The sequence below is a fragment of the Akebia trifoliata genome, chromosome 4, assembly GCF_017979445.1.
Source record: "Akebia trifoliata isolate Shusen 1 chromosome 4, ASM1797944v1, whole genome shotgun sequence".
Classification (NCBI taxonomy): domain Eukaryota; kingdom Viridiplantae; phylum Streptophyta; class Magnoliopsida; order Ranunculales; family Lardizabalaceae; genus Akebia; species Akebia trifoliata.
Genome location: NC_141378.1, coordinates 42,174,027 through 42,184,561, shown reverse-complemented (window position 1 = coordinate 42,184,561; position 10,535 = coordinate 42,174,027). Strand labels below are relative to the sequence as shown.

General features: G+C 36.3%; 1 protein-coding gene across 8 annotated transcripts; it reads left to right on the top strand.

Moving 5' to 3' along the window:
* The first annotated feature begins 310 nt into the window (after nucleotides 1-310).
* LOC147405065 (kinesin-like protein KIN-7F) lies at nucleotides 311-10,385 on the top strand. Of its 8 annotated transcripts, none has more exons than XM_086441173.1 (17): nucleotides 311-825; nucleotides 1,131-1,184; nucleotides 1,303-1,557; nucleotides 1,647-1,709; nucleotides 1,827-2,065; nucleotides 2,585-2,674; nucleotides 2,778-2,878; nucleotides 3,556-3,669; nucleotides 3,747-3,828; nucleotides 3,907-3,974; nucleotides 4,076-4,141; nucleotides 4,268-4,392; nucleotides 4,795-5,131; nucleotides 5,446-5,550; nucleotides 5,643-6,680; nucleotides 8,945-9,237; nucleotides 9,855-10,385. In XM_086441173.1, the coding sequence occupies exons 5-17, from the start codon at nucleotides 1,843-1,845 to the stop codon at nucleotides 10,174-10,176; spliced, it is 2,964 nt and encodes a 987-aa protein (XP_086297299.1). In that variant the 5' UTR covers nucleotides 311-825; nucleotides 1,131-1,184; nucleotides 1,303-1,557; nucleotides 1,647-1,709; nucleotides 1,827-1,842; the 3' UTR covers nucleotides 10,177-10,385. The 8 variants fall into 8 exon arrangements, with proteins under 8 accessions (XP_086297299.1, XP_086297298.1, XP_086297296.1 ...); XM_086441172.1 differs by having other exon boundaries at nucleotides 311-984; XM_086441176.1 differs by having other exon boundaries at nucleotides 356-372.
* Nucleotides 10,386-10,535: the final 150 nt, after the last annotated feature.

The window sequence follows — 10,535 nt, the reverse complement described above, 5'->3', positions numbered from 1 at the left end:
GTAATTTCTTTGTGTCATATGAGCATTTTCCTTTCTGAACCCAACGAAGGTAGTTTGTATTCGAAAGGCTAATATTAATATGGATTTTTATAACATCAACGTCGTTTGACGCTCTTGTTAAGCGAAGGCTGAGATTTGCGTAAAAATACATGTTTGGTAGCAATTTTAGTATAATCTTTTCCCATCTCAACCGTTCGTTTGATGGAATTTTCAGTTGTTTTTCTTTCTAATAATATCGATTTGCAAATTTCACGGACCGTTAAATAAAAACTGAGAAAAACAAACACTAATTAACGAAATTCTCTAACAAACAGAACGAAAGCGAAAGCGAAAGCGAGAGCGCGAGAGAGAGAGAGAGGGACGGTTTGAGCTGTTATGTACTCTCCCTTCTCTTTTTCCCTCTTTTTTCTTTCAAACATTATTGAAATAATGGCTGAGATTTCACCAATATTTTTTCTCTTACCTGTAATTCCGATTAATTCGATTTTTGATCCGTAAATATACATCTCTGTTACCTTTTTTCATGTTAATTCGGTTCGATATCATCAACTTTTGATGTTTTCTAGCGAGATCAGAGCGGAATGAAGTAAAAAAAAAAAATGTTGAGAATTCGATAAAATTTACCTTCTTGATGAAATTAACGTAAGATTTTGATAAGATCTTGAGTTTTGAAGGACGTCGCTTTCGAATTTGTGAGATCTGAAGGTTGAAGCTGATTTTTTGGGTGAAATTGGAGTTTTTAGATATTATTTACGTCGAGTCTTCAAGAACATTGTTGTTGAAGTTGCGAAATCTGAAGTTCGGGCGGATTTTGTGTTGAAGAAGGTAAAAAAAAAAGCTCGATTTTGGAGGATTTTTTTTCCCGAAAAATTTAAGATTCTAAGATATTCTCTAAGCATGGAACAGATTATTGAAAGCATGAGATGAACTTCATGTAAATTCTTTCAAATTGGATGGAATCTCCCGTTGGAAACCGTGATTTTTGTAATTTTTTTTTTCTATTTTCTAACTTTAAAGCCCAGAAATTTTGTTTTCTATTTATTTATTTGAAACTTCAATTTTTGTAGAAATTAAGTTTCTCATTAATGTTGCAAAGATTATAACTAAAAATTCGCATTTTGATGTAACAGAGAGGTGAAATTCGAAATTGAAGAGCGACGAGACAGCGTAACAGCCCAAAACAGGTGAATTCAGTCAGAAATCTCTCTGGATCTCCAGATTTCTGCTTGAATCTACATTTGTAGACGAGTTCGTTAGGTTTGGGCAATTCTTACTGACGGCATTTGGAATTTCTTTTCCAAGAATATTTCACCCAAACAGGTGAAATTTTCAGAACCAGACAAAAAGGAGTTGAAGAAGAGAAGAAAACAAATAAAAAAACAAAAAACAAAGGAGGGAGAAGAAGAAGACCAAGACAGTCTGGAATTTTAGGACCATTTCACAAAACTCCAAACTTCACCAGCGATTAAAATACATTTAAGTACAATTACTACATCTCAGAGCAGAGAATCTTCCGCGATTATCGCTACCTCGTGTCAGAATAGAAGAAAAACAAAGGTGAAATTGGTTTTTTTCGGTAGATTGAAACAGAATTGTAAACAAAAGTGCTTAATTATCACCAACTCATGATTAGTTAGTAGTTGCAGATAACTCAGGAATGTAAATTTGGGGCTGAACTGCCTCTCATTTCTTGATAGAAAGGAAAAGCTGTGAGTACATGTGTATATGTGAATGGGTTTCTTCTTTTTTTTCCCCCATCCTGAGAGATATCTTTAACTTTATGTTTCATTTTGTTACTTTTGTTCATTTGGATTTAACAAGAACAGAGAAAAGGGTTGATAAATGTGGGCGGTTGGGGGAGAAAAGCTGATGATGCAGTTAGAGAAGACACAGGAATCAATTGCTTCTGAGGAGAGAATTGTGGTCTCTGTGAGGTTGAGGCCTTTGAATGCGAAGGAAATTGCGAGGAATGATGTATCAGATTGGGAATGCATCAATGACAACACCATCATACATAGAAGCGGCCTTCCTGAACGATCCATGTATCCAACTGCCTACACATTTGGTGAGGAAACACTTATCATTCATCTTCGTGTTCTTATTATCATTTTTGGTGTCTGGGTATTGATCTTTTGGGACTCAATCTGCTAATGTGAGGTAGAGACCATTATGGTCTTGATTTGATCTATTGGGTTTTGTGATGTAGAGAAGCAGAAACAAGTTGCTATTGCTGTTAGTGAGAGCCTCTATTTGAATTGAAACTTATATTTGGGAGGTTTTTTTATTTTCTTGTGATCAAAGTTCTTCTTCGATAGATCCCACTTCTTTTTAGGTTTTCATTTCTCTTATCTTTTTAGTTTTAAGGCGATTAATTAAATTTGAGGTCTCTCTGTATCAATATATATATTTTTTTTAATGGAGTATCTATCAATGTTATGGTGGGTTTTAGATTTGGAGGCAATTTTAGAAAAGTCTTTTCATTTGGGTTCATATATTGTTTCCATTTTATTGGGTATAAGGGAATTCTTCTGATATTTTTCCCATCTTTCTTTCTTCTTCTTTTTGGCCTCTGTTTTGAGGATAGATAGAGTATTTCGGAGCGACTGCCCCACAAAGCAAGTGTATGAGGAAGCAGCCAAGGAAGTTGCACTTTCGGTCATCAGTGGTATTAACTGTGAGTATAATCTTCCTGTCCCTTCCCCCCATTCACTGGCCTCACATGGTACTCCATTGGCGAGTGAAAAATTATTTCACTAACAGAATTATTATTCATTCAGCAAGCATTTTTGCGTACGGGCAAACAAGCAGTGGAAAGACATATACTATGGGTGGAATTACCGAATGTGCGGTTGCTGACATATATGACTACATCCAGAAGGTAATAAAACACTAATTTTCACTCACCTTTTTTTTTTCATATATATTTGAATTTGCATCTTCAGCCCTGCTTGGTACACTACAAATCATTTGTACAGCAATATGTTTCTCAATGCAAATGTTTTGTGATGAAAAATTTACAATTGCTTGGTAACCACAAGGAAATCTCTTGCGAAATCATTTCTTGTGTTTCGTTGATAGTTGCAATGCAAAAATTTTGTAATGATTTCTTGCTAAAAAAACGTGAAAAGAATTTTAAGTTATTCAACCACATCAAAGATTTTTCAGATTACAAAAATTTCCTCAGTACTTGCTACATTAACATACATATAAATTTACAAAAATATCCCTATAATATAAGAATTACAAAAATACCTATCATCAAAGAAACTAGTCAAAGTAAAAAAAAAAAATACTTTCAATACTTGTTACAATAACATGCATATGAATTGGGATATTTTTGTAATAACACTAATTAGGGGTATTTTTGTAATTTGATTAATTTGTTTGATAAGGAGTTTTAGTAATTTTGATTGCATAGGTTGGAGTCGAATAATTTTGTTAATGATTTGCGGTATTTTTTAGTGGTGCAATTAAGAATTTAGGTGGTCCATCCCAAGCAGGGCCTTAGTCACTGGGCTCTATTTGTTAACAAAATATGGTTTGTTCCTCTTGTAGCATGAGGAAAGAGAATTCATTTTGAAGTTCTCTGCAATGGAAATCTACAACGAAGCAGTCAGAGATCTCCTAAGCTCAGATGGTACTCCACTTAGGCTTTTAGATGATCCAGAGGTAAATATTATACTAGATGTTTCATCCAATGGACATACTTACTCATGATAAACTGCTAATGGTTCATATTTCTACAGAGAGGGACTATTGTAGATAGACTTACAGAGGAAACTCTGAGGGACCGGAGCCATCTACTAGAGCTCCTTTCTGTGTGTGAAAGTAAGTGTGTTATTCTAGGGTAGTCTGCTTCTTCATGATGATTGCATATCCTTATATGCGTGTATTGCATTATTGCAGCTCTAAGACAGATAGGGGAGACCTCCTTGAATGAAACTAGCTCTAGATCTCATCAAATCCTCAGACTGGTTTGCCCCTATTTTACTATAGAAGATGTTTATGAAATATTATTTAAATGCAGTACTTGGAAAATCTTTTAATCTTACTGTTTAGCCTATGATTCATGCAGACAATTGAAAGTTCTGCTCGTGAGTATTTGGGAAAGGACAGTTCTAGCACTCTTGCAGCTAGTGTGGTATGGAAAAAGTCATTAGAGTTTACTGATCAATTCTTTATATTCTTGTTCACAAACTAAATGAAAAAAAGAAGAAGAAGGAAGGTCTCTTAGTTTGTGACTTAGTTGGGGTGCTTTTGTGTTCAGGATTTCGTAGATCTGGCTGGGAGTGAGCGTGCATCTCTGGCCTTGTCAGCTGGTACTAGGTTGAAAGAAGGTTGCCACATAAATCGCAGTTTGCTCACTTTGGGAACTGTTATTCGTAAGCTAAGGTTTGTTTGCTTTTTGTTCTTTGCATATTTTTCACTTTGGGAACTGTTATATGTATTACATTTTTTTTTATCGTTTTTTTCCCATTTTGTTCTTGTTTCTTTTCCCTTTCTTCCCCTGGTTTTTCCGAAGTTTTCCTTTGCCATTTTAAACCCGTATCCTGACTTGGTGACTATGGTATGGATAGGTGGTTACCTCATAGAATCCCCCGTATAAACTTAAATATTGAATGAAATCGTGCCATACTTCAGAAAGTTACTCTGTAGACAATGTAATTTGTTTAGGAAATTTGAGTTCCTCTCCCTATTCTTGTTTATTTCTTACTTTCTTTTCATAGAAAATTGGTTCTCTGGTTGAATTACTTTATTTATTTATTTTTTCACTTATGCTATTATTGAATGCAGCAAGGGAAGGAATGGACATGTTCCGTACAGAGATTCCAAGCTTACACGCATACTGCAATCTTCCTTGGGAGGAAATGCAAGAACTGCCATCATTTGCACAATTAACCCTGCACGAAGCCATGTGGAGCAATCAAGAAATACTCTTTCATTTGCGAGTTGTGCAAAAGAAGTGGCTACTAGTGCACATGTCAATGTAGTCATGTCTGATAAGGCCTTGTTAAAGCATTTGCAAAGAGAATTGGCTAGACTGGAGAGTGAGTTGAGAAGTCCAGGACCAGATTCTGACACATGTGACTCTATCGCATTATTGAGAGAGAAAGACCTTCAGATTCAAAAGGTTGGGATTAGATTTGTAAACTCTATTTGACATGGTTCCATGCGCAAAAGTAGAGGTATCCTTAAATAAAGACACCTGCATATGAAATGCAAACAACCTAGTGAGGCCTTCTTTAGGCCTAGCTGAGCCCTTTGTGACTTGCGACTCAGTAGGCCTGAAACAGATCATGAGTTGAACTGCTGCTCGAACTTCCCTTGAAAGATAACTTCATGCATGTTTACTAGGACATGCCACATAATTAATCATGTATTATTCAGCAATCAATAAAGTTTCTTTCTGGCTTAATATGGATTACTTCTCCTTTTATCATGCAGATGGAGAAAGAGATAAAGGAGCTGACCCAGCAACGAGATATTGCCCAATCTCGTCTTGAGGATTTGGTACAATTGGCTGGAGATGATCAAGCCCCGGGATTATGGGTATAAACTGTTGTCAATTTAAATAAGAGATCATTTTTACTTCTTTGAATGTGTTCTAACGTGATTCTCATTCTCTTTCCCCGATCTTTCAGGTTGAGCATGATCCTAAATCCCATGCACCCAAGGAATGGGAAGATGAATATTTAATACCAGAGTCAGAGTCAGAGTCATCAAGTCTGGCTGATAATCCAAGATTCAACATGTCTCTGTACTCTGATGGAAGCAGAGAGTCTAACTCTGATGATCACTTGATTCACTTCCTACCGCATGAAGAAAGCTCGGAAGATCATCATCAAAGCCTTACACAAAAAATCTGTGATCAGCTTCCAGAAAACCCAGAAGATCAATTTCTGTCTAACAATGCCTCGGTACGACTCTCAGTCAGTAGCCCTAAGTTTGTTGGACCTCATCCATATCAGGGTTGGGAGGAGATTAAACTAGGGAATGGAGAAGATTTTGAGGAACTCTGCAAGGAAGTTCGATGCATTGAATTGGAAGAATCTAAAAATGTCAAATCCAATGCATTGTCACCTGAAGAGAGGAAAAGGATCTTACCTCTGACAGTGTCTGGAAATGGAGATGAAACAGATCAGGATTTGGCGTCCTCTCAAAAGAAGGCTGGAGATGAAGAGTTGAGCCATGTACATACAGATTTTACGTATGATGCATTGGAGAAGAAACTCCACGATGTGCAAAAAACAATTAACAGTCTCATCAATCCATCACCTGATGAACTATCTCCTTGGCTCCCGGCAGCAGACTTATCTAACTCAAGAAGCTTGACTAGGAGCAGAAGTTGTAGAGCCACTCTAATGACTAGCTCATCTTCTCCCAGGTTTACGAAGGTAGAACAGAATGAGAAGACACCACAATGTGGATTTGAGAGAGACTTCCCTGGAAGACCTGAAGGTTTTGAAAGGAGATTTTCTGGTTTAAATTACAAGGCAAACAGTCCAAACTTATCAAGAGAGGATTCTCTTACTTCGGAGAGGAGTTCGCCCATAGATGAGCTAAAAGTACATAGCATAAAGACCCCATCTCAAGAGGATATTACTAGCATCCGTTCTTTTGTTACAGGAATGAAGGAGATGGCTAAACTTCAGTGTGAGAAACAACTTGTCGAAGACCAGGTGAGAATGTGTTATTTTATATTTGTGACCACCTTCTTCTAGAATTTTTTTTGCAAGCAGTTGTCTTGATTTTTGCACATATTATCTATATTTGTATGGAGCATTTTTATTTTCCCCTTCTTTTATGTTGTTATTTCTTATGATGCTATTGAAATTTTAAGTTTCATAAATCCTTGTAAACTCATGGTTTAGGGAGAATATGTTAACAATATGTGAACTGAAACCAAAACAAAACATTGACCTGGAAACATTGAATGTTTTGTGAATGTCTCAGGTGTTTCAGTCGGCACTGTTATAGTTTTTGTCTTGACCGAAACATTGCACTAGAGTTTAAACCTTGATGATAATATCTAAAGAAATGTGTAATGTATATGTACAAAAAGAGCATGTTGTAAAGATACTAGATAACACATGGCTACACACATAAACATATGTTTATCGTCTATGTAGTCTATGTACTTGTGTATACTCATTATCATAATCAAGGCCATTTCCCAAAAATTTGGGGTCAGGTGTAATGAATCTTGTTCCTCCATTCAATTCTGTCTAAAGCCATGTATTCTGTTAATTCGAGTGTGATCATGTCCTCAATTGACGTCCTCTTTTTCTTTATTCACTTGCTATTTTAGAACCTTGAACTTGCAAGTTCCTTTTAAATAGTTTTGCTATTGGTTTTTGTTGCATATGACCAAATCATCTCAGTCAATTTATCCATAGTTTATCAGCTATGAGGTTACACCTATGTTTACATGAATGCATCGACTCCCAACTTCTTTCTCAATCTTACACCCCTCCGTCTCAGCATCTCATCTCTTCTACTACATTTGATCTATGAACATGTTTCTGTATTTGCCAACATTCAGCTCCCTAAAGCATAATAGGTCCTACTGTCATCTTATAAATTTTTTCTTTTAATTTGATTGGAATTCAACGGTTACATTGCACTTCAAAAGTAAACCTCCACTTTAACGGTCTTCCTCTAGTTCTAGGGACAATTTCATCATCAATCTCTCTAGCATTATGGATGACAGAACTAAAGTAACAAGAATGGTTACTTTGGGGTATTTCCTGGCCATCAATTTTATTGGCCCTTGCTCGTTATGTGTTATTACTAAAGTTGCACTCTTATATACTCTTTCTTGCAATCACAACAAAGCCTTATCTCAAAGATTTGGGGTTGGGGTCAGCCAAACGAATCCTATTCCTCCATTCCACTATGTTTTAATCCTATGTATTATAATTTCCTTGAACTCCGAGACAACCATAAATCTTTAGTTTTGCATTAACTCCTCTAGTCTCATCAACTAACATTACATCATCTATTAATAGCATACACCAAGGCACCTGCACTTTATATGCACATTTGCCCATCTATAGATATGGACTCAAAGAAAATCTCTGCAATAAACCTATTGTAACCATAAACTCATTCGTCACTTTACCATTTGTTTTCACTATAATAATAAATTCTCTCATATATTCTCTTAAATGTGCCAATATATCTAATTAGGACCTTTTGTTTCCCAATACCCATCAAATTAGCCATCAAGATACTTCGTCGTACACTTTCTTTAAGTCCATTAAAGCCATGTGGAAATCTTGCCCTTGAATATGTGCTTTTGTAGTGTTATTGCAATATGAAGTTTCATCCCTCTCCACATCTGTCTTTCCTCCATTTTAGTAGAATCAATAGCCTTTGTACATGTGGTTCATAGTGAAAACTTCTTAACTATGTCTACTAAACTAGTATTATATTCTGGATTTATTTTCTATCAATTTAGAAGGGAGATTGGATCATTTCCTGACTTAAATACTGCAAAAACTACTCTTAGGACTTCACTTGATGAGGGGGACTGTTAGCTGACCAAACAACACAGACCTGGGATCAAAATCCTGCCTTCACACTTAAAACTATCAAAGAAAAGGGAAATGATTCATGAGCAAACTTGTGTATGCAGATATTGAGCAACAACCAAAAAAAGCCTAATTTATGATTTGCACATGGCCCCGAGTTACTCAAAGTTGAATCTTTAAGCAAGTTCTTGTTCACCTCAAGATAACATAGGATGGTTAGTTGCAGCTTATGCTAGGATTTCTAGTCAATTGAACTTATCACTATTTTGTAGTGATTGCTAATCTTGAAAATGGTTATTTTCTTGGGATAAATAAAGAAGATTATTTGAGCTACATTGTGTGAATATTTCCCACACAAAGATAATGTTTTGTTAATCTTACTTCCTTTTATCTATGCTATGTGGGTTCAGGGGACAGAATCAAAAGCTGATGAATCGAGAAAGTCTGTAAAAGATGTAGGCTTGGACCCAATTCAGGATCCTTTGGAATCTCCTTCAAGTTGGCCCTTGGAATTCGAGAGGCGTCGAAGGGAGATAATTGAACTTTGGCACATTTGTGATGTCTCGTTGATCCACAGAACTTACTTCTTCCTTCTCTTCAAAGGCGATCCCAAGGACTCCATTTATATGGAGGTAGAGCTCAGGAGACTTTCCTTTCTTAAGGACACATTTGAAGGCGGTCGGGATCTCACTCCGGCTTCAAGGTGACCGTCTTACTTTCTTCTGCCATATCTATTTTTTTTATTGGTGCTTAGCTGATGAACCAATGGCATGACACTGCATGTATTGAAATATAAAGAGTGATTGGCTAACGGTGAGAAAATTACAAATTCGATAAATTTCTTGTTCAATAATTAGGTTGTTCCCAAAACATTGAGTGAATCTTTCTCTATTTTCTTCCATCTGTGAAAATTACAAATATACCAAACCTAGGTTTACTTCAACTTAAAGAAGGCCTTTCGGTCGTACAGGCAAATGATGGAATAATTCTGGAATTCTCACTATTGGAAACTAGGGAAGGAGCACATGCTATGAATGTACTGCTAGGGGAAAGACCTCAAAACCGTGGGCTCGGCCTCTTACACATTTTGTTACTTGTCAAGAGAATTTTAAAAGATAAAATACTTTTTAAATAGATCTATCCACTGGTACTTTTTAAATTTAAAAAACAAAAACGTAATATTGATTTTTGGTCAACTATGTTCACCCTTCTCTCATCATAACAGCATAGATTTAGGATACCTTTTGATGCTTGTTTTATGTATATCTCATATTACTTGATCAATATATGAGTCCTAACATTTTATTTGGAAATGCACAGCAAAAAAGCTCTTACCCGCGAGAGGGAGATGTTGAGCAAGCAAATGCAAAAGAGGTTCTCAGAAGAAGAGAGAAAGAACCTATATCAAAAATGGGGTATTGGGTTGGACACAAAGAAAAGGAGGTTACAGCTGGCACACCGCTTGTGGACCGACACAAAAGACATAGACCACGTTATGGAGAGTGCATCTTTTGTCGCAAAGCTGGTCGGACTCCTTGAGCCAGGGAAAGCTCCCAAGGAAATGTTCGGCCTCAGTTTCACACCCCAAAGCACATGCAGGAGATCCTTCAGTTGGAGAAACAACAAGTCCTCCCTTTTGTAAGCTTTGTATTTACATACTGCACGAAAACAAATGGTGATGATTCGATAAATTGAATCAGCTCCATTTCACTTACATTCAATCAAGTTTTAACCGAGTCCATTGTTTCTTTTATGATTTGATTCTTCTGATCATGATCAAGGTGTAAAAAGGCTAGTAAATTTGCTCAGGTTAGCGATATGATTTGGTTGTAATGTTGTCAGTTGCTGCTATTTCTAGTATATTTTCTTTGATGATTAATAAAAAAAGCACAACGAACCCCAACAGGCTCGTTGTCAACTTTATTCTTGGAATAATTCGATGTAACTTTTTGGTTTCAGTCGAAATAAAAAATGAAACTTTAACCCTGAAACATTCAAAGA

Bases quoted from the DNA above. Each gene is read 5' to 3' on its own strand.
- LOC147405065 (XM_086441173.1), top strand. From the start codon at position 1,843: ATGTGGGCGGTTGGGGGAGAAAAGCTGATGATGCAGTTAGAGAAGACA. The intron at 3,829-3,906 runs GTAAGTGTGTTA...GCATTATTGCAG, and splicing joins GCTCCTTTCTGTGTGTGAAA to CTCTAAGACAGATAGGGGAG. The intron at 5,551-5,642 runs GTATAAACTGTT...CCGATCTTTCAG, and splicing joins ATCAAGCCCCGGGATTATGG to GTTGAGCATGATCCTAAATC.